This window comes from Sinocyclocheilus grahami, unplaced genomic scaffold, assembly GCF_001515645.1.
Source record: "Sinocyclocheilus grahami isolate Dianchi unplaced genomic scaffold, SAMN03320097.WGS_v1.1 scaffold253.1, whole genome shotgun sequence".
NCBI classification, from domain to species: domain Eukaryota; kingdom Metazoa; phylum Chordata; class Actinopteri; order Cypriniformes; family Cyprinidae; genus Sinocyclocheilus; species Sinocyclocheilus grahami.
The window spans coordinates 356,486-380,197 of record NW_015505432.1 but is presented as its reverse complement, the minus strand read 5'-3'; the positions used below and the strand labels follow the sequence as shown (position 1 = coordinate 380,197).

The following is a 23,712-nucleotide window of genomic DNA, read 5'->3' as shown; positions in this document are numbered from 1 at the left end:
AATGGGTTTCAAGTTAATGAACACTGGTGTTTAACAAGATATGAAATGAAATCGATATCTGAAAGAGGTGAAATGCTGAATAAATTATTATTCAATAATGTTTGATTATTCCATTATTCAGTACATTCAAAAATGTACTGAATAAACATTATTCAGTACATTTGATTTATGTTACCAGATGCAGTAGCAGAAATGAAGTACATTTTAAAAAATTGCTTAATGTAGACATATCTTGAGCTCAAGATGTTTCATAGTCAAGATAACAGTGAGTTTTTAGAATGTTTAGGCTTTATTTTAGGTTAGAAAGTTATAGTGCAAGACATCTTTTAAGTGCCTTCAAAGAACCTTAGAGTATTTATGGGCCCGTTAATCATTACACAACATGCCTTGAGTTTCCATCACTGGAATTAGAATCTCAGTAATAATAAGCAGTTGCAACTGTTGAGTAATGACATAGAAATTCCAGTGAATGTGGAACATGTCACATAAACATCCTGTATATTAATTAGGCTAATGCTCATATGCTAAGTAGTTGCATTGCGCCAAGAGAGAAAAATTCTAATGTTTTGATTACTAGGGATCAGATTTTGCCATAACATTTAAACCATGTGTCTTATTTATTTATTTATTTATTTATGCATTTGAAATAATATTGGATTAATATGCTTTAATTAATACTTTACATCACAGTTGTAATGCTGACGGTGGTTGTAGTGTAGCGCATGAATACAAAGTAAACAGTCTTTATTTAAATCCACAAGGAAACACTGGAGATCAACAGAAAGATAATACACAGCAAAATCCCCAGAGTTAAATCAACTCTGCTCAGAGTACATATTGTCCCAATCTACAGAGTGTTAAAGTAACACTCTGAGAGGAACGCAGATTACGACATGGTGTGTAAGGCATTAAAAGGTCAGTCAAGTAATGAGGAGCCAGATCATGCAAAGTCTTGTATGTTAGCATAAGGATTTTAAAATCAGTACAAACACAACTGGAAACGGAGGGAGGGAGATCTTCACTTCTGTGGCTCTCTGCCTGTCTGTGATGTGCTGATGAATGTGTGCTACACCAGTGTTTCCCAACCACTGTGCCGGTTGTCGGATGTGCCATGGAAAATGATCAACAACTTTCTATCGCTATTATATTTCGTTATTATTATTTTAAATCAGTGCTATTGGTAATCATTTTATTTATTTATTTATTTTTCTGTTTGAGGGTTTTACAAATATTTAACCAATGAAATGCAATCAAAAGAGCTTGTGGCTAAACCTCGAACGCCATTGGATCCTCAAATTGTCAGTCAAACCTCATAACTCCACCCCGCCTCCATTCAGAATGAAGCGCCACGACGAGCAGTTTGAAGACAGACGTCTACTTCTTTGCAGTGCAAGGGTAAATAAAGAACTGATGTAAAGTGTTTTCTTTACTCAAGAAACACTGTCTATAAAGGCTAATGTTGAAATATCCTAAATGTTATCCTAAATGTTGAAATATCCTGCACATTGCAGTTCATCTTTTATATCAGGAGATTTTGGCCAAATATATTAAACAACAAGAAAAACGGAGTGCCCTTATAGCTACAATAAACTTTATAACATGTAAATTGATGGAAACGTAATGCGATTAATTTACTGCTTCAGATGCAGCCATTCAAATGACAGACAAATCACATAGGCTAACTCTGTCATTCGCTGGTCAAACACATCCTTAACTCCATTTGAGCATGGATTTCAGAAAAGGTTATTTGTTTGACAAGGAAAGCTGTGCACAAACAGAAACACGCATACACAAACATATACACATAAATTCATTTATTAAAAAACAAACAAACAAAAAAAAAGAAAAAGTGAAGAAAAAGGGCAGGTGCTCAAGCCCCCTTTGATGTCTATGTGTGCACGTGCCTGGCATACAGTTAGTGTTGGCGGTATGGTTCTGTTCTGGGCTAAACTCCCCATGCCTGTCCATGCAGCCATGCTTGGACATAGCGGGGAGAGCAGCGAGTCAAACCCCCTGGGCGTACAGAACACATCCAGTATATGTATACATAATTACAATTCACAATTTACATGAGTTGTAGAAAATACAAAATATATGATAGAAAATGCTTGCAATATAGTGAACTGTATAATATGAAGAAGAGAGAGAGAGAGAGAGAAAAAATCAGAATAGATTACCGGTTCAGTTAGGTGGAGTTGGGGTTGGAGGAGGGAGTTCATTTGTGAGTAGTGCTGCGATAGAAGAGAAGCTGGAGAATGGTAATTTAAATGGTCAACATGCATCCATGCTGCTCACTACACAAATGACAGGAAACTCCCTCCAATTAAATGAAAATGCCATTTCTGGTTAATCTCAAAATCTTGTCTGGACATGTGAAGACCAGTTTCACGACCTTTGTGCTTTTCTGAAAAGCCCCAAAATAAAACCCTAGTCCGATTTTGGAAGATGGATTTAGGTATTAGTAATATTATGTAAGAATAGTCTAACAATGCTAGTTTCACCACTGTCACCATTACACCACTATGCCATTATGCTATCAGAGAAAAAATGCATCAGCCAATAACATAAAAGCATTTCAGTAACTCTAGATCCTTCAACATCTCGCTCATGCAGCCAGGCTACTCCATTCCCACACTACTGACATTATACTCTGAGATCCTGACTACAAAGTTTTTCTTTTTATTTGTACAGGTTTTGTGTTTCTTTTTGGAACTGATTGGTCGTAGACCTCAATGGTCCAAGCTTTATGCACCTCAGATCCATAAAATATTAACAATGCATTATTTCAGTCAGGTCCACTTTGTTAAACTATGCTTAGTACAATTATAGCATACAGTTAGTGTTGGCAGTATGGTTCTGTTCTGGGCAAAACTCCCCACGCCTGTCCATGCAGCCATGCAAGTCAAACCCCCCTGGGGTACAGAACAGATCCAGTATATGCATACATAATTACATGAGCTGTAGAAAACACAAAATATATGATAGAGAATGCTTGCAATATAGTGAACTGTATATACGAAGAAAAGAAAAATCAGATTAGATTACCGGTGGAGTTGGGGTTGGAGGAGGGAGTTGATTTGCGAGCGGCGATGCGATAGAAGAGATGCTGGAGAATGGAATTTAAATGGACCGCTGTGATAAGTGTCAAAACTGGATTGGTACACGTCAGGAACGGCTGATTATCAGCTGATGCAAGCTTGACTGACGTGGCCTGCCTGAACTAATGCTATGCTTGATTTTAGATAATCCAGCAAGAAGACCATTACAATAGTCAACACGTGAAAAGACAAAATAATTTATCAACTTCTCAGCAACTGAGAAGGACAACATAGGATGTAAACGTGCTATATTTCTGAGGTGAAAAAAGGATGTCTTAACCGTATTCTGCACAAAAGGCTCAAATGACAGTGAAGCATCAAAGATGACTTCAAGACTTTTTAGTTTGCTTTGAAACTCCAACACCATCAACAGACAAAGTAAGAGAACCAGCATTTCGCAGTTGATGGGGAGAGCCAAGGAGCATACCTTCCGTTTTGGAGATATTTAAAATCAGAAAACTATTAGACACCCAATTCTTGATCTCAGTGATACAGTTGGAAAGATGCACAACGTCCACATGTTGACCTGGTCTTGAATTAATATAAACATGCGTATCATCAGCATATAAGTGATAATTAAGGTCAAGAGATCTTAGTAGTTGACCAAGTGGGTAAATATACATACTAAAAAGTAAGGGACCCAATACTGACCCCTGTGGGACACCTGTATGAACAGGACCAACCTTGGATCTATAGCCACCCATAAAAACAAATTGACTGCAGTCAGTAAGATTCTCTGTGATTGGTACACTGTTAAAATTTTTAGTGTGAAATTACAGTATATTTCAGGTTAATAATTGCATTACTTTCACAGAAGTAAAAGGTAAAGGGGGAGGTGTTGCTACAATTTATAACAATATTTTCAGTATTTCTCAGAGGGCGGGCTTCAAGTATAACTCGTTTGAAGTAATGGTGCGTCATATAACATTATCCAGAGAAACAAGTGTTAATGATAAATCCCCTGTGATGTTTGTACTGGCTACTTTATACAGGCCACCAGGGCACCATACAGACTGCATTAAAGAATTTGCTGATTTTATATCCGAGTTAGTGCTGGCTGCAGATAAAGTTTTAATTGTTGGTGATTTTAATATCCATGTTGATAATGAAAAAGATGCATTGGGATCAGCATTCATAGACATTCTGAACTCTATTGGGGTTAGACAACATGTGTCAGGACCTACTCATTGTCAAAATCATACTCTAGATTTAATACTGTCTCATGGAATTGATGTTGATTGTGTTGAAATTATGCAGCCAAGCGATGATATCTCAGATCATTATCTAATCTTGTGCAAACTTCATATAGCTAAAACAGTAAATTTCTAATCCTTGTTACAAGTATGGTAGAACCATCACTTCTACCACAAAAGACTGCTTTGTAAGTAATCTTCCTGATTTATCCCAATTCCTCAGCATATCCAATACCTCAGAACAACTTGATGATATAACAGAAACTAAGGAATCTGTCTTTTCTAGCATTTTAGATACGGTTGCTCCTTTATGCTTAAGGAAGATTAAGGCAAACAGTCTGACACACTCACACCCTAAAGAGAGCATCCCGGAAAATGTAGCGCAGCTGAAGGAAAACAAAACTTGAGGTAGTTGGTATTGCTTGGTGGGAAAGTACCCTATCCTACAGAAAAGCATTAAAAACTGCTAGATCTGATTAATTTGAATCTCTTTTAGAAGAAAACAAACATAACCCCAGGTATTTATTCAATACAGTGGCTAAATTAATGAAAAATAAAGCATCAACAGGTGTTGACATTTCCCAACAGCACAGCAGTAATGACTTTATGAAGATAGTGTGCTATAGATCCCCCGAGGAACAATTCCACTCATTCTCTACTATAGGAGAGGAAGAATTGTATAAACTTGTTAAATCATCCAAACCATACATAGGGTATGTTAGACCCTATTCCATCTAAGCTCCTAAAAGAGGTGCTTCCAGAAGTCATAGATCCTCTTCTGACTATTATTAATTCATCATTGTCATTAGGATATGTCCCCAAAACCTTCAAACTGGCTGTTATTAAGCCTCTCATTAAAAAAAAATAAAAATACACAACTTGACCCCAAAGAACTAGTTAATTACTGACCGATCTCGAATCTCACTTTTCTGTCCAAGATACTAGAAAAGGTAGTATCATCACAATTATATTCCTTCTTAGGGAAAAATTGTATCTGTGAGGATTTCCAGTCACGATTTAGACCGTATCATAGTACTGAGACTGCTCTCATTAGAGTTTCAAATGAACTGCTCTTATCATCTGATCGTGGTTGTATCTCTCTATTAGTGCTACTGGAACTTAGCACTGCGTTCGACACTATTGATCACAACATTCTTTTGAATAGACTAGAAAACTTTGATGGCATTAGTGGAAGTGCATTAGCATGGTTCAAATCTTACTTATCTGACCGCCATCAATTCGTAGCAGTGAATGAAGAGTTATCATATCGATCACAAGTGCAGTATGGAGTACCTCAAGGCTCAGTACTAGGGCCGTTACTTTTCACGCTTTACATGTTACCTTTGGGAGATATCATCAGGAAACACAGTGTTAGCTTTCACTGTTATGCTGATGATACTCAGCTCTATATTTCTTCGCAGCCTGGCGAAATATAACAAATTCAAAAACGGAATGCATAGTCGATATAAAAACTGGATGACGAGTAATTTCTTACTGCTAAATTCTGAAAAAACAGGGGTGTTAATTATCGGACCTAAAACCTCTGCATGTAATAACTTAGAACACTGTCTAACACTTGATGGCTGCTCTGTCAATTCTTCGTCATCAGTTAGGAACCTAGGTGTGCTATTTGATAGCAATCTTTCCTTTCACCAAATCTGGATAACCAGTGCTGGATAACCAGTGCTCAAACAGGATAGGAAATCACAATGTAGAACTATAGATATGTAAAGAGCAACAAGTAGAATAGCCAGTGTGGGGTCAATATAAGTTTATTTTTATTTGAAATGAAAACCCACACATTTATAAAAAAAAATAAAAACAAGAAAATCCCCACCCCAACCTCTTCCAGCAGTCCACTCATCTGAGACCTACAACACACACACTGTGACAACCAAAGAAACTAACTAGAAAACTCAGGCAGGCAAAATTTAACAGAAAACTAAACCAAAACAGAATATACATGTGAAAACATAAGGACTTGGGATACATTGTTATTGTTTTATTTATGCCAGTGCTTTATGACAAAAATACATAATACACATGACAAATAGAGAATAATAAAAAGGTAATTTTTTACGCTATTTGAACACTGGGGTAGTCGTGGCCTAATGGTTAGACAGTCAGACTTGTAACCTAAAGGTCGCAGGTTTGAGTCTCAGTACCAGCAGGAATTATACGTGGGGGTAGTGAATGACCAGAGCTCTCATCTACCTTTAATTCCCACAACTGAGGTGAGACCCTTGAGCAAGGCACCGAACCCCCAACTGCTCCCCGGGCGCCGCAGCAAAAAAATGGCTGCCCACTGCTCCAGGTGTGTGTTTGTTCACTAATCACTGCTGTGTGTGTGCACTTGGATGGATTAAATACAGAGCACAAATTCCAAGTATGGGACGCTGTACTTGGTCACATTATCAACACTATTTAAATAAATAAACAATCTACATTTAGAATCCCACCATAAAAGTTTTTTAATAATTTTTTTTATTCAAAGTGACTTGCATTGCATTGAAGGTATACATCAGTTCAAGAGTTCCCAGAGAATTGAACCCATGATGTTTCTAGCGTTTCGCTCTACAGTTTGAGCTACTGGATTGCCAACATAAAAAGAACATAATTTTACAGAATTCATCCTATGGGAATGTATTAAGTGATCCATATAGTGGCATAAATATTATCAGAACAAATTTAATCTCTTTTCTTGGGTGAGCAGGAGCTGCACAGAATGCCTCCTCCAAGGATCAGCAGCACAGCTGCACCCCATCCGATATAGATAGAAGGCCCGAGCTCGCTCCTTTGGGCATCTGTGAGAATGGGATTGTAGAAATCCCTGACGATGGTGTTAGCTGACCAACAGACGGGGACCAGGACCAACACTCCGGCGATGATGAAGATCACACCACTGGCGATAGCCACCTTTGCCTTGCTGTCTTCCCTCTTGACAAAGTTTGTGCATTTTCCACCGGCAATCCCCAGGACGAGCGCAAAGAGGCAGATAATGATGGCAATGATCACAAGCACCCGAGCAGCCTGCAAGTCCTGAGGTAAAGCCAGGAGCAAGTCGTAGATTTTGCACTGCATCTGCCCTGTGCTCTGAACCACACAGTTCATCCACAAGCCCTCCCAGATGATCTGTGCTGTCACGATGTTGGCTCCAATGAACGCAGTCATCTTCCACATGGGAAGGGCGCAACTTAGGATAGCACCCAAGAAACCAATAATGGCCAGGGAAAGGCCTAGGATCTGTCGACACATAGACACCATTTTTCTCTCGTCTGCTCGGCTTTGTTGGCCTGCAAGTGTTTGCTCCTCTGTTAATCGTAGTAATGACTTCTGTTCCTCGCCTTCAGAGTTTTAAAATTGTCTCAGAAGGGAGGAGTCGAAGTCGGATCGGCCTGAAACCAGGTTAAGGAAGCTGACCAACAGACGGGGACCAGGACCAACACTCCGGCGATGATGAAGATCACACCACTGGCGATAGCCACCTTTGCCTTGCTGTCTTCCCTCTTGACAAAGTTTGTGCATTTTCCACCGGCAATCCCCAGGACGAGCGCAAAGAGGCAGATAATGATGGCAATGATCACAAGCACCCGAGCAGCCTGCAAGTCCTGAGGTAAAGCCAGGAGCGAGTCGTAGATTTTGCACTGCATCTGCCCTGTGCTCTGAACCACACAGTTCATCCACAAGCCCTCCCAGATGATCTGTGCTGTCACGATGTTGGCTCCAATGAACGCAGTCATCTTCCATATGGGAAGGGCGCAACTTAGGATAGCACCCAAGAAACCAATAATGGCCAGGGAAAGGCCTAGGATCTGTCGACACATAGACACCATTTTTCTCTCGTCTGCTCGGCTTCGTTGGCCTGCCAAGTGTTTGCTCCTCTGTTAATCGTAGTAATGACTTCTGTTCCTCGCCTTCAGAGTTTTCTTACTGAGAAAAAACAAGATTTGTTTTTTAAAAAGCCTTTTTCCAAAAGGTACATCTGGGAAAAGGGGGGTCGTCTTATAATCAGGGTCGTCTTATATTCGGGCCAATACGGTAATTATAAAACATTTAGGTTTCCAAAAGTAAGAATAAACTACGAATTCAAGTAACATTTTCAATCATGTTATAAAAAGTGAGCCATCCTACTTTTAAAATCACTTGCTTTGACAACTAATAAAACATTTAGTATCACAAAAAACGTTTAAAAACATTACTGAAAGAAAAATTGGACGTTTCATATCATAATAAAATCAATTATTATATGATTATGGTCTCCGGTCTGGAAAAACCTGCATGTGATTTGGCATTTCTTTATATTTATACAGTTTACTAATGCTGCTCAAATGTGTTGGAGATGCGTTTATGCATTTTTTTTTCTATGTTACGCATTAGTTGTAGGCTAAAACAAGACTTCGCAAGTTCTCTTGTAAAATAAAATGATATAAAAACAACGGAATAAACTGTGTACAGAAAGCGAGTAAAGAACTCTCAACATTAGGATACTAAAAAGGTCAGTTTAATCTCGCAAAAACTCCCGTTAATAAAAAATCTGACTACACTGCACAATTAATCTCTTACACTGCATCTTTGTTGTTTATGATTAATTCGGTGCTTGCACATACACCGCTTTTATTATTATTGCAGCTTAGATGTTCAAACAGCTGCAGTACTCCGACTTTGCCACAAGGAAAACTACAGGGGAGCTAGGGGCAGCTCGGCCCCCCTTAATAAGACATGGGCTCCCCTGAAAACGCCGCAAGTGCACGCCCCCCCCCCCCACCCGTTATAAAAAAAAAACAAGAGGGCTCCCCCAAAGTCCACAGTATAGTCCGAACACTGCCTGACGTGACAGTAAGTACTTTTCCACATCAAAGACCATTTTTATAAATATGAACGTTGCCGTGGATTTTAGCGTACGCACACTCTAAGATCAAATCTGTGCGAACGCACATTTTATAAATGAGGCCCCTGGTTTTGGTTGCATGAAACTGCTGTCTTTCTTAACTGTGTCAAATATAATGTCATTGACTTCATCCTTGTGAACAAAGATTTGAACATTCTCTCAGATGAGAGGAAACGGGTTTCAAGTTAATGAACACTGGTGTTTAACAAGATATGAAATGAAATCGATATCTGAAAGAGGTGAAATGCTGAATAAATTATAAATTATTCAGTACATTTGATTTATGTTACCAGATGCAGTAGCAGAAACTGCATTAGCAACGTACATTTTAAAACATTGCTTAATGTAGACACATCTTGAGCTCAAGATGTTTCATAGTCAGGATAACAGTGAGTTTTTAGAATGTTTAGGCTTTATTTTAGGTTAGAAAGTTATAGTGCAAGACATCTTTTAAGTGCCTTCAAAGAACCTTAGAGTATTTATGGGCCCGTTAATCATTACACAACATGCCTTGAGTTTCCATCACTGGAATTAGAATCTCAGTAATAATAAGCAGTTGCAACTGTTGAGTAATGACATAGAAATTCCAGTGAATGTGGAACATGTCACATAAACATCCTGTATATTAATTAGGCTAATGCTCATATGCTAAGTAGTTGCATTGCGCCAAGAGAGAAATATTCTGATGTTTTGATTACTAGGGATCAGATTTTGCCATAACATTTAAACCATGTGTCTTTTATTTATTTATTTATTTCACATATTTATTTATTCATGTATTTGTTTGTTTACTTATTTATTTATATGTGAAATAACATTGGAAGTGTACTGTTGCCCAAGAGTTTTTAAACATGTATGAACTTGATAAATGCTTTAACTAATATCGTACATCACAGTCTGAGTCATACTTTATATACATCACAGTCATCCTTTATAATTGTTTTATTGATGGCAATGTTTTATAACATATACCCATGACAAATTAGAGAATAATAAAAAAGTATTATTGTACACCAGTGCAGGGCTTAAAATTAAGTACTTGTAACTAGAAATTACAAATTAAAATACTTGTAATCAGACTACAGTTACTTTTTTTTTATTGATTACGTGATTACATATTATTCACACAATAGCAATAAGTTATTTACAATTTATTGATTCTCCCTAGTTCTACTACATCATCTTTTAAATTGACCTTTCTAAAATAGCCTAGCACTTATATACATTTAGAAACTAAAATACAGAAAACATTCACACAAAGACTATGCACTAGTCAGGTGGCTATAATTACACAGAAAACTGAGAGGCCACACAGCATTTGACCAGCGGACTTACAAAAATAATTTCAGTTCTTAGAAGTGTTTCCTCAACATTTCAACATTGCATCAACTACTGATGAACACATGAATGTTTATTTGAATTCTCACTCAAGGAGTTAACCATCCGTTACTATGTCTTTGGAAGGCTTTTGTCTGTAAAACACAATAAAATGCACAAAACCATGTTTTGTCTTATTTATATGTGGTTAGGTCAAAAGTAATCCGATTTGATCAGATTATATTACCTAAATCAGATTATATTAACTAAAATGTGTAACGTAATGAATTATGTTACTAATTCCATTTTTTCGCGTAATTTTGAATCAGTAATGGATTACAATTTGTAGTCGACCCAGCACTGTTGTACACATTTTAAATAAATAATCTATATTTAGAATCCCTCCATAAAAGCTGTATATATATATATACATGACTCTTTTATCCAAAGCGATTTGCTTTGCACTGAAGGTATACATCAAGCATTCCCAGGGAATGAAGCCCATGATGTTTCTAGCACTTCACTCTTCTGTTTGCGCTAAAAAAAAAGAATATATTTTATAGAATTTATCCAACGGAACGGAAGGAGCTAAATGATACATTATCACAACATATTTCATCTCTATTTAGAAGATGTGTATTCATAATTCTTTGTAATTGTGAAGAGGAAGAATGAAAATGTTATGCTATTACATGTAAAAAAAATAACTCTACAGATAAATTGCTGACCCGCAGTGATGAATTAGATCAATCAGTCACTTGAGTGTGTATTTTAAGACCAGTTCTATGGGCTCTGCGTCTCAGACAAACTCTCTTGGAGCAGAACTGGACCTCACAGCGGAGAACTTGGGGTTGTAGATGCGTTCTTGCTTCGGTGGGCAGTTCCAGCAAAGTATTCCTCCTCCCAGTAAAAGCAACCCAGCAGACCCCCAGCCGATATACAGAGCTGCGCCCAACTCCCTCCGCTGGGCCTCTACCATCATCGGGTTGTAGAAGTTCTGTATGATCGTGTTGGCTGCCCACGACACTGGGATCAGACAGAGAAGTCCAGAGATAATTAGGAAAATGCCTGCAATGATGCACGCCTTTGCTTTGGACCCTTGGTCCTCAATGCAGTTGGTGCACTTCCCACCAGCCAGAGAAATTACGATTCCACAGAGTCCAGTTAAAATGGAGACGATGATCATGGCCCGGCCCGCTTGAAGATCAGAACTGAGCGCCAGCATGGAGTCGTAGACTTTACATTGCATTTGTCCAGTGCTCTGCACCACACAGTTCATCCACATGCCCTCCCAGATGACCTGTGCCGTGACGATGTTGGCCCCAACGAACGCCGACACCTTCCACTGGGGCAAAGCGCACACGATAATGACCCCCAGCCAACCCAGCATGGCTGTGGATATGCCCATAATCTGGAGTCCTTGGGAGACCATTTTTAAACCACAGCCTTTACAGCGATACAATAGATGAAAAAGTTTGTTATTTATAGGAAAGGTTTGAAAAGGTGGAGTTTGGTGGAGCTGATGATTTCTACGCAGAGCCCCTATGATTGCTCATTTACACTATAAACACAAAACTAAAGGTTTTCAGAAGCACAGCAATACTTCAAGGTCATCAGTAACAAATTGCTTTTCAAAATGACCTTGCGCTTACGTAAAAGGCACTGTGAAAAGATATTGTCTTTAGATGGGTGATTTATGGTTGGAAATATTTAATGTATGCTGTCTTCACATTTTTGTGATAGGTAGATGATAAGTGCAGAAAAGCATAAAACACATTAAGAAATGTTCTCATCTATTTTGAAACCACACAAAAGGATCATTCAAATCTTTTTACTGATCAGTTGTGATCTGGATTAACCGGAGAGAGCTTTCTGCTAGTGTTTCCATTCATCTCATTGGCAGTTGCTCACATACTTCACCCAGAAGTACGTGACCTGGAGGCAGCCATCTATACTTCATGGGCACACAATTGCAAGAGCATTTGTTACAGTGGATCTATGAAAAAAAGTCAGTTTCATGAGCCCTTAGAAAATAGTCATATATACACAGTCATGCATTTATTTATTAGTTAATGCATGTTGCATTGCTTGGATTTTTTTAATATCACACAGTTTAAACTGTACATCAACAGGGACACATAATGGTGAATCATAAATATTCATCAACTCATCAAAATAATTATGATCAAATAATTATTTACATTTATTTTGATGAAACAATATTTAACTTTTTTATGTTAGATACAGGGGCTTTACTGCAGTTATTTCAGTTTTTGTTTTTCTGAAAGTCAAATTTCTGTGTAGATACATAGCTTATCGGCTACAAAATGCTATTGGACATTTCCACCGTTTATTCCCAGGCAAAAACATACTTTTCTTAAAACTCTTGGAACTTCACTACAGTAAAATCCTACACTTCTCAAATGTGAAACATAAAAAAAAATTAGTTAATGCATGTTGCATTGCTTGGATTTTTTTAATATCACACAGTTTAAACTGTACATCAACAGGGACACATAATGGTGAATCATAAATATTCATCAACTCATCAAAATAATTATGATCAAATAATTATTTACATTTATTTTGATGAAACAATATTTAACTTTTTTATGTTAGATACAGGGGCTTTACTGCAGTTATTTCAGTTTTTGTTTTTCTGAAAGTCAAATTTCTGTGTAGATACATAGCTTATCGGCTACAAAATGCTATTGGACATTTCCACCGTTTATTCCCAGGCAAAAACATACTTTTCTTAAAACTCTTGGAACTTCACTACAGTAAAATCCTACACTTCTCAAATGTGAAACATAAAAAAAAATATATATATATATATATTTGGGCCAGACTGCTGCCATCTGGTAAAAAAAAAGAAAAATTGCATGACTTTGTGTTCAAGTAAAAATCATGTAATGACAATAATGGCCAGTAGATGACTGAAGAATGCTATGAATCCATCAGCAGCACATGAAATCAAGAACATTTGGATATTTCTTAAGATATTATTCAAATATTATTTGTCAAGGTTTGGAAGTATATATATATATATTTTTTCAAATAATTTTTAAGCATATTTTTTGCAATAATGCTTACAGTCAAATACCATTCATGTCAGTCCCCCTCTGTCCATGTAAGTGTGTGTGTGTGTGTCTGTGTCTTTGTGTGTGTGTGTGAATCTTTTGCACTCTGCATGTAGTTAGCACTTCAGTAGTTGTGACATCTCCCAGATACCTTTTTTTATCATCTAATTATTGAGAACCCAACCGTCTCTCTATGCAAAGAGAGTACAAACTTAACTGTGTTTGTTCTATCTGTGTAATGAAGCACGAGAAACAATAATGTTGTGTGTTTCTAAAGAATTTATTTGTTTGTAATGCATATAGTTGAAAGGTTTTGTAGCATAGCACAAATATCTGTCACAAAGCACAACATGATTAAATTTACATTTTGTACAAATCCTTAACACTAAGCATATCTGAAGAGGGAATCCACAGTGTGTGAATCCAGCAGGTAAAATTAAAAAGAGGTATTTACAGTTCCCACACAATTGTTGGCAGTTCAGTTCCATTCAGCTCTGTGACCTGAAACTTTCTCACTATTTGACCATTTATATAAAATGTTGGCAGCTGACAGCTAATTCAACCAGAACATTCACATACATGGTCAGTTGTAACACAAACAGGTCAAAATCTGACCAAGATACAAATTAAAGTCACTATTCACAGTGCTCCTTGGTTCCTCTTCATACATAGCCTTGGTTTCCTCCAGGCCGAGCTGTGTACTTAGCAGTGTACTGATCTTTAGGAGGGCAGTTTGCACAAAGCAACGACCCTCCAATAATCAACAGCGCCGAAGCAGCCCATCCAATAAACAACGAAGCTCCCAACTCTTTCTTCTGTGCGCTGACGGTCATAGGGTTGTAGAAGTCCCTTATAACTGTATTGGCCGTCCAGCAGAGGGGAATCAAACACAGAACTCCAGCCACGATGAAGATGGCTCCTGAAATGATGCCGACTTTGGCCTTGGCGCGCTCGTCCTCGATGCAGTTGGTGCATTTCCCTCCAGCAGCCGCTAGCAGGATGCCAAAGACACCCACCAGGATGGAGATGACAGTCAGGGCACGAGCCGCCTGGAGATCTGAGCCGAGAGCCAGCATGGAGTCATACACCTTACACTGCATCTGTCCGGTGCTCTGCACCACACAACTCATCCAGATTCCTTCCCAGGTTATTTGCGCAGTGACTATATTCTGTCCAATGAAAGCCGTGACAAGCCACATAGGGAGAGCGCAAACCACGATCACCCCGATCCAGCCGATGATAGCCAGGGCTATGCCCAGCATCTGCAACCCTGCTGATACCATGCTAGCACGCTGCTTTGCTTGTGTGTAAAAGAACAGTCTTCGGTCTCTAGAGCTGCTTCAGTGAACATGGGAGTAAAGCGGGCCCTTTTATGCAAAGTGAAACAAGGAGGGGCCGCACGAATCACTCTCAGGTGCACCGTCACCATGATGTGCCCCCAGGCTGTGGTGTCATTAATCAAGCAAATCCCAGTGACAAACCTTAACTCGAATTGCATTTGGGTGGATTTGTTTTTGCTGAACGGGACATTTTATGAATCACAATTTCATAGTTTTACATTAGCGTGACTCATGGTTCAACGACGAAAGTACACTTTTAAGAAAAACAGAGGATAGGAGTAATCCATAAATAAAGGCAGACACGAATATATTATACCGAAAATGGGTGTCCCAAGGCACGTGAAGGGTTTTGAAAGATGAAGTAACATAATTAACTAATGGCAATACTTTAAAATAAATAAATAAAGGGATAAATAGGGATTTACCCTCTATACACACACCCAAAATACACTGAGCATTGATTCACTGTTTTTTCTCCTTTTGCTAATTGCAGATAAAGCTTTAGCTTAGGAGGAGGATCCTGCTTAGAGATAATTATGTGACAACTGTACCATTTTCATAATGGGCTTTTCTAAATTAGTCATTTCGAGCAAAGCATATCACATGCCACCCTCTCGCTAATACTTGTGTTACACACACACTTCTTCACTCTCACAAAAAGACAGTGAACGCAGTTGCTTGAATATGACTGCAAACTTCCCTTCATACTTCGTATTTTTCTAAACAGAAGCACTTCTAAAGAGACAAACGAGAGAAAAAAAAAACATGCAGTTGCTGACCTGGTTTCCAGTGTCCAGAAAAAGAGGTGCAATCTTTCCTAAAGCCACTGCAGCACTATATAGTTAAAATAACTAAAAAGTGTTCACTTTTCACCAAGGGTTTGCAAGCACATGGTGAAGGGATGAAAGTCAATCCCAGGTGTTTGCTGTGTAGAAAATAGAAAAAAGAGCGACAGAGTGAGGGATACTGATTGTTTCATAAATGAAAGAAGGCTCTGTTTGGTGGCCAGAAGGACAACAATGGCTCTATTTTACATGGCAGCTCATTAAAATCCCCTTGGCCAGGAGAAAGAGGATACGGTCACACACACACACACACACACACACACACACACACACACACACACACACACACACAGGTAAGGAATGTGTGCAATTATGGATTCGAGGAAAGATGGTCTGCCAAAGATTACCTTCTCAGATGGGTTATTCTAAATTCTTTAAAAGAGGCTCTAGCAATATCAAACATTTCAATACATCATTAAATTTGAATACAAAGACAATCACAAATCATTTTTAAACTGACATTAAAAGATTATGTAAAGCAGTCATAATCACATAATGTAGGGAATACAATGAATCACATTTTGCAGTCTGTTCGAACATTCAAGTGCATCGTAGTTCATTTAATTGGGTTTGTCCTATCATGTGTATCTGAACACATGAGTTAGAAGTTTCTACTTGCGTAAGGCTTTCAAACTCAGTGAGGCTCTTGTTAAAACCATCTACAGTAGTCAACATTTGAACTTTCATCAAAGTTGTCCTAAAACCAAAACAATACCCGTTCTTGTCTTAAGACAACTTTGATGGACTTGTTTGATCCACTTCAAATGTTGACTACTGTAAACCTTTGATTACATGGAGAACTGGCTTGTCTTGTTTGTAGGAAAATGAGTATGGGAAATATTACACATATGGAAAGATGTAAAGACATAAATATGAACAGCTCAGTTTTGTAATGTCGCCAGAAGAACATTTTCATAAAATGTCAACCTGAGACTCTTTGGTCAGAATGTGCAAAAACGTAATTCAGATAAAAACAATAATGTCTTATTAAAGTAAGAAGCATAAATACACATAAATATACTTCCAGCAGTGAGTCATTTGTCCCACACTCTGGTGATTCCTGTGTACTTACTAATGAAACTGTTAATAGATGTCTTCCCCCCGGGGCTGATGGGGGAGAGGCAGTATGCGAGATGTCAGAGAGTTTCACCCCTGGGCTCATGGGATGGTAGACAGAGTTTCTATGGATGACCAAGACTGTGATAGCGATCTAGAAGAATGAAACGACTGATGACTCAACAGTGCTTTCTAATGATCAAACACTGAGAGCACTTGATGCTTGACCCGGCCAACTAATTACAGACTGCGGAGTTTCTAAACAATTAACACATTAGAAGAGAAAAATAACAGTGGTCTACACATCCTAAAGCTCAACAGAAAACAATAACTTATATTCTTCTTAGGTAAGAAGCTGAATTTAGTGAATTTTCTTCTGTTTCTGAAGGTATATTTGATGTATTGAAAATTTTAATCTAATCCAAAAGCAAAAAAACAACAACAACATTTAAATAAAATACTAAAACTGAGAATCACTTGGCAAGTTGTTTGATAAAATGCAAACAATTTTACAATGGCTTGTAATAAAGCACACGTAAATAATGAGTAAATAATTAAATAACATGTCTTTATATATAAAGACATTTTTACATTTTGCAGTATTTCTGTTGACGCGTTAGGCGAAGAAACAAAACAAAACGATATCAACAGCCCAGTTTCATGAAAGAAATGCGTACTTGTGGGTATATTTTTGCAAACTGATATTGCTTGTAGCATGTTTCATGACACTTTCAAAGTTAAGTGTCCAGTGACTAACGCTTAGGAGTTAAAGCGTGTTCAATTTTCTCTGAAACAGTTAAACGTGACGCCCGTCGCAACGTTTTATTACGTTGGCTGTGTTACGTGTCAGTTCAGAAATTAAATGTTCGGTGTGAGGCGCCATAAGGTTAATGCTTTATCGCGTTTGAAATTAACTTTCCACCTCCACTAAACCTTACCCTAAACCTTAATGATAAGGTTAACAAAAGCAAAGGTGAGATAAAATATTTGCTGAACCAACCATGCCGTTTTAGCTGATTTCAGATACAAATAAACTATTTTTTATTTCATTTTAAAATTGGAATAACAAACCACAACATTATAGATTAAATGTATTATATTAAAACTAATATACAGTAGGTGGTCTACTGTAAAAACAATTGTTTAAAAAATTCAGAAATCCTAATAATGAGCAAAAATATCCTTTGCACTTGTTTTCCCTCCCAGTCTGAGGCTGCAAGCCTTAAATGCGTAAGCTTGATTAATGATCTGCACTGATCATGAGAAACTATGGCGGAACAGGTTCACACTCCCACATCAAGTCACAACATGCTGTGCTGATCTTAAAGGCAGGATATGTAATATTGTAAACATAACAAACTAAACACAACAACAACAAGTCACTCTTACGTCCATCAAACTAACAAGCAAACAGCAGTTATCTACTAGCTCCCTCTATCAGTGAAAGGCAAGAATGTAAACATACAACACATGCTGTACACCATTTGCATACTGTACACAGAGCCCAACAGAATTAAATCTAAAACAGTAAACATATGCAATGAAAATATATTTGGCGTGCACAATGTTTTAGCCTTGATAACAAAAGTGAATCTTTTCAAGATAGATAGAAGCACTGGGAGTCATCCGAAAGCAGTCTACAATATTAAATCTTTCCACTGTTTGTAGTCTCCATTGATTAGATTTAGGAAAATCTCGTCTCCAGTATCAATCTTTTTTGAACTGCTGTTACATAAAACCTGACCTGTGTGTAGTGGAATAACTAATTATATCTTTAATTGGTGTCATTTAATTTTGTGACGGAATCAAATGTACTCTGTAGCCCAGAACTTTTCATAAAGGTTCGATGATCCTGAGATCTGGAAAGTCATTTGACTTAATAAATTCAAAATTTAACATTCTTAGCAGTGTGAATGGAGCATTGTCATTTTGGAAAAAGGTTTGCACCATATGCAACTGTGAAATTGACTATATTTCTTATGCAACCATACAGATGCACCCCAGAAAGACTGAATGGCGGTCAGTATTGGATCACATCACTATGGCTTGATCAGTAGATTGCTCAGTAAATAATGAAGGGATCTGAACATATTCTAAATGTATATGCACCACTGATCTTTGTATATATATATATGTATATATATATATATATATATATATATCAGTTAATGATTGTTGTAGCTTTGCAATAATTAATCATGCAAAGTTTTGCAACCAAACAGTTGAATTCTATAGCAATTTATTGGGGTCTTGTCTCATATGTGCTAATTGTCAGACCTTGTATTTTGTTTTCATCCCCCTATCAGCACTGTGGTTGGAAATAAAAAAAACATAATGGTCATTTTAGTATGCTTTTTTTTTATCTAAATTTGAGCAACTCTGAAAAGTGCTTCTCCTCTGATCCCTCTCATGACCTCTGTCTAAAGTGCCATTTATTTTAGTTTTTTTTTTCTCTTTCCCTGCCAGCATTTTTTTTAAAGTTGCCAGCCACTGCCAGCATTTATTTTTTTTAGCATTTTCAAAAAACTTTCATGGCCCCCAGAATATTGTGTTGTATGTATATCTGAACATGCAATATGTCAAAAGAAACAACAGAGCCTCTGCTTTTAAATTACAAACTGAAAAAAACCCTGTTTTATTCTAGGTTCATGCATTCTTTTCTTATCAACACTTAAATGTGGGCCAGTTTTATAAAAAAAATAATAATAATTTTACAAAAAGCTGAGAAAATCGGGTTTTTGTCAAAGACTATGTCCGCACCGGATTCAGAATAATGATCAAAACATAGATGGAGTAGATCGAGTCCATCAACACCCTCAAAGCTTCACAGTCCTAAACCGCTTCCCGAGTCGACATTTCCCTTGTAATGTCAGGCAGTTTTGATTGATATGCTGTTTAATGTTTGATGATCACAATATTTTACATATGCATCTGCTTACATATGCGATCGTTTGTTTCTAGTTGCCCCCCCCCCCCTAAAAATATCATTAAAAACCACGATGTGTGTTGTAAAACATATAATGATATATACTTAAAGTTATACTTACTGTAAGTAGTAAAACAATACAAACGCAAATGGGGCAAAAAACTAAACAAAACTGTGTTTTAAGTTTAGAAACATTTAGAGTCCTCCTCCCTAGCCTCACAGTGCTTTGGACCACTGCCTGCTTTCCCCCTTTACTTCACCAACACACAGAAAGTGGGAGAAAACAAAGTTCTTCAGTAGTTGTGGAACTCCAGTAAGGAGGCTGTCAAGGCTATTTTATTCACTTTAAACATGAAATATGATGAAATTATTATTTTCTCTTTAATACAGATGATGAGTTATTAATAAATTAGTCATGATAAAAAAAAAATAACCAATGTATTTTTCCATGAGTCTGCTATGTTAGCTATTTGTTTGGTAGCGTATAGCTTGTTGCATAGTAAGTCACCCACTACAACTAACACGGTGATAAATTTATGTTGATATTATGCTAATATGGTAACACATTAGAAAAGAAAACACATATATGACTTTTCTCTCAATAAACTCCTAATTTGCTGCTTATTAATAGTTAGTAAGGTAGTTGTTAAGTTTAGGTATGGGGTAGGTTTAAGGGATCTAAAATATGTTCAACGGTGAATAAGGCATTGATATGTGCTTTATAAATACTAATAAACAGCCAATATGTTAGTAATATGCATGCTAATAAGCAAATTGTTAATAGCGAGAATAAGTCACTAAAGTAAATAGAGTCATACTTGCTAATATTGTAGATCTACTGTTTTCTTGGCGTGCTCAATATGATGATAAGTGGCAGAACAAACTATGTCACTGAACAAAGTCAGCCTATTAATTCTATGAAGTATGCTAATAATGTATGTTTCCATGCAAACATATGGAAAATGTAAGTGTGTTAGAAGCACCCTTTACATACAGTATGGATACTCCCGAGATCCCGTTGGATTATGTGTCTTACTCCTGAAAACAAAGAGATGAATTGTCTCTTCTCAAAAAGGAGTGATTCAGCAGATTTTCTCAAGGACACATGAGACACTAGATTTTAATGTGGGACAACATGTATACTTTTATGTGATGCCATGGCAGGCAGGCGCTTGAAAGATCAACCGGACTGAAATCTGAACCATATAATTACTGGGGCTGAACAAGTAAAGAAGACAGAAATATTAGTTCTTTTTAATGCATTGTTTTTAATTGTTTATAATCTTCCTTCTTAGGATAACAATCAAAATGATTTCAAACACTTTTTTCATGCATGCAACACGCTGCTATTCTTCCTCATTGTCGCATTTGATTAAAAATAAAAATAATACCTAATACCTTCCAGATATGAAGCATTTGAGTGGATCATTTTAATAATGCCATCCCATTACAAGAAAAGTGCTACAAAAAGCCCCAGTCTCTCTTGTACCACACAAACCACGATGCCATCTAAGACTCCACCTTCCATCTTCTCTTAGCAGTATAAAGAAGGTAGAAACCGTATCTCTCTCCCTCCCTCCCTCCCTCGCTCTCTTTCTCTCTCTCTCTCCCTTTCTCTCTTTCACCATTTCTTCATTTAAGCAAATCCTCAAGTCTCTAATATCAGAGCTAATCTTCAGAGCTGAGTCCTGGATCCTGAGCACCGCAGTCTGTGAAACAGAACAGAACAGCGAAGCGCGATGGCTTCAGCCGGCCTGGAGATCCTGGGGATGATCCTGACCGTGGCCGGGTGGCTCGGCGTGATGGTTGCCTGCTGTTTGCCCATGTGGAGAGTAGCGGCGTACATAGGCCAGAACATCGTCATCACGCAGATCGTGTGGGAAGGTTTGTGGATGAGCTGCGTGGTGCAAAGCACAGGACAGATGCACTGCCGAGTCTACGACTCCATGCTGGGGCTTCCCGACGACCTGCAGGCTTCCCGGGCTCTCACCGTTGTAAGTACACTGCTCGGTGTGGTGGGCATGGCTCTGGCAGTGGCTGGGGCAAAGTGTACCAACTGCACCTCAGATACAGCAAACAAGCCACGCATTATGCTGGCAGCCGGGGTGACGTTTATAACGTGTGGGCTGCAGCTGCTAGTGGCCGTCTGTTGGACAGCTAACGGCATCATCCTGGATTTCCACAACCCGCTTCTAGAGGAGACGCAAAAGAGGGAGTTTGGGAACTCGCTGTACTTCGGATGGGGCGCCTCCTGCCTGCTGATCCTAGGTGGAGCTATTTTGTCTTGTTCTTGCTCCTCGAAAGCACAGAACAATGCCGCGCCGACAAGAGTGGACTACTCGGGGATCAAATCTATCTCGGTGAATGGATATGACAGGAGAGACTATGTTTGAGAGGTCTGAATCTTTGCACGTGAAGGACCTTGAGAGAAAAGCCAACAATACTGCTAAATGACTAGCATTGAAATGTCAATAACAAATTAATGACTGGTGCTGAACTTTGATTACCAACCTGGCACCTGTTTTTATTTTCATTTTATAATGTAATTGTTATTGTTGCAATAACTTTGTCTTTTGATCTAAGTGTTGCATGATCCAAATGCTAAGAGGTGAATAACCAGTTGCTCTTTTATATCACTGAAAATGTGATTGCTAAATCATATTGCTAAATTAATGGTTACACTTTATTTTGAGTCCACTTAAGACATTCTAATAACTATAAGTAAATTTGTAACTAACTCTCATTAGAGTATTAGTAGACTGTTAGGTTAGGTTTAGAGTTAGTAGAATCAGTTGACATGTATGTGCAAAGTTACTTATAGTTAGTAGAATGTCTAAAGTGGATTATTAATATAAAGTGTTACCATATTAATTAATGGACAAACATACTTGAATTTATTTAAACAGGCATTACATAACATTAAATCAAGGTGGAACTGTAGCAAAAATAAAAAAAAAACTTGGAGAACTCTGAAACTAGAGTGAAGCAAAGAATGTCAGCAAAACCGTGCACTTTGTAATAATTTGAAATCAATCCTTCTCTTACAGGTCAACCACAAATATAAATGATACTCTCCATGTCGGCCCAAACATGAATGAAGACAATGCGCTGGTTGTTCTAGTAAATCTCTAAACCTCTTTGTGCCCAATCCTTTAGTCAAGAGAGCGTAACTGAGACTTCCACGGGTGAAGATAAAAGCACCTGCTATATTACAGAGCAGATGCCTAAATAATTACTTTCTGTAACTCTTTCTCAAAATGTTCAGTCATTTGGAAAATATGTAAAGCTCTGGTAGGTTTAATACGCTAACCTACTTTTGTCTTGGAGTCATTCAATATTATCCTTCAAGGTACTGTAACAGTATTTAGTTTACTGTTCATTAAAATTAAATATTGACATAGATGATATACAACCAAAGTGTATGAAAGAAAACCTGTTAATAGAATTGGAAGATGCTCATTCCACTTGTTCCGCATGCTCCGACATAATTAAACACTGCAAAGGTTGATGAAAGGTCACCAGGCTTCACATATCTATGCATGACTGATTAAAGACTAAGTGTGTGCATAATGTGTGCGTGAGAGAGCGAGCGAGAGAGTTAATAATGCCTGATGCTGTTTAGGTTAGAGTGATTCTATTATTGTGTGGCCTTGAGGAATCGTGGACTGCTGATAGCAGCTAAAGTCACACTGTCAGGCATCACTGATTCAGTCTTTGTCGACTCTCAGCCCTAAGTGTCTTTATTGCTCCTTCTCAGGTGACGAATCAGTTGAAGTATCACTTTCACATCAATCTCTGCTCATAGTATCCAAACAAATTAAGTCTGTGCATGTAGTATACCCGTTTATGCACCTGAAGCATGCATTTCAATCTTAAGCCATTGGAAGTATTTTCTTCAAAACTCTAGACTTGCAGTAGTCATGCCAGTTATCCTTTAACTAGTTCCCGCTGGGCTTTTGTTATCTATCC

General features: G+C 37.8%; 5 protein-coding genes across 5 annotated transcripts; 1 reads left to right on the top strand and 4 right to left on the bottom strand.

The window, feature by feature from the left end:
• Positions 1-6,963: 6,963 nt before the first annotated feature.
• Positions 6,964-7,632, bottom strand: LOC107598666 (claudin-4-like). The gene has a single exon (XM_016290059.1). The coding sequence runs from the start codon at positions 7,553-7,555 to the stop codon at positions 6,980-6,982; it is 576 nt and encodes a 191-aa protein (XP_016145545.1). The 5' UTR covers positions 7,556-7,632; the 3' UTR covers positions 6,964-6,979.
• A 24-nt stretch (positions 7,633-7,656) lies between these two features.
• LOC107598615 (claudin-4-like) lies at positions 7,657-23,303 on the bottom strand. The gene is made up of 3 exons (XM_016290011.1): positions 23,299-23,303; positions 10,406-10,412; positions 7,657-8,153 (listed from the first exon to the last, which is right to left on the bottom strand). Exon 3 carries the CDS (start codon positions 8,122-8,124, stop codon positions 7,657-7,659), a length of 468 nt encoding a protein of 155 aa, XP_016145497.1. The 5' UTR covers positions 8,125-8,153; positions 10,406-10,412; positions 23,299-23,303.
• On the bottom strand, positions 11,296-11,928 carry LOC107598567 (claudin-4-like). The gene has a single exon (XM_016289941.1). It carries the CDS (start codon positions 11,926-11,928, stop codon positions 11,296-11,298), a length of 633 nt encoding a protein of 210 aa, XP_016145427.1.
• Positions 13,844-14,906, bottom strand: LOC107598569 (claudin-4-like). The gene has a single exon (XM_016289942.1). It carries the CDS (start codon positions 14,857-14,859, stop codon positions 14,239-14,241), a length of 621 nt encoding a protein of 206 aa, XP_016145428.1. The 5' UTR covers positions 14,860-14,906; the 3' UTR covers positions 13,844-14,238.
• On the top strand, positions 21,483-22,136 carry LOC107598566 (claudin-9-like). Its single transcript, XM_016289940.1, has one exon. The coding sequence runs from the start codon at positions 21,483-21,485 to the stop codon at positions 22,134-22,136; it is 654 nt and encodes a 217-aa protein (XP_016145426.1).
• Positions 23,304-23,712: the final 409 nt, after the last annotated feature.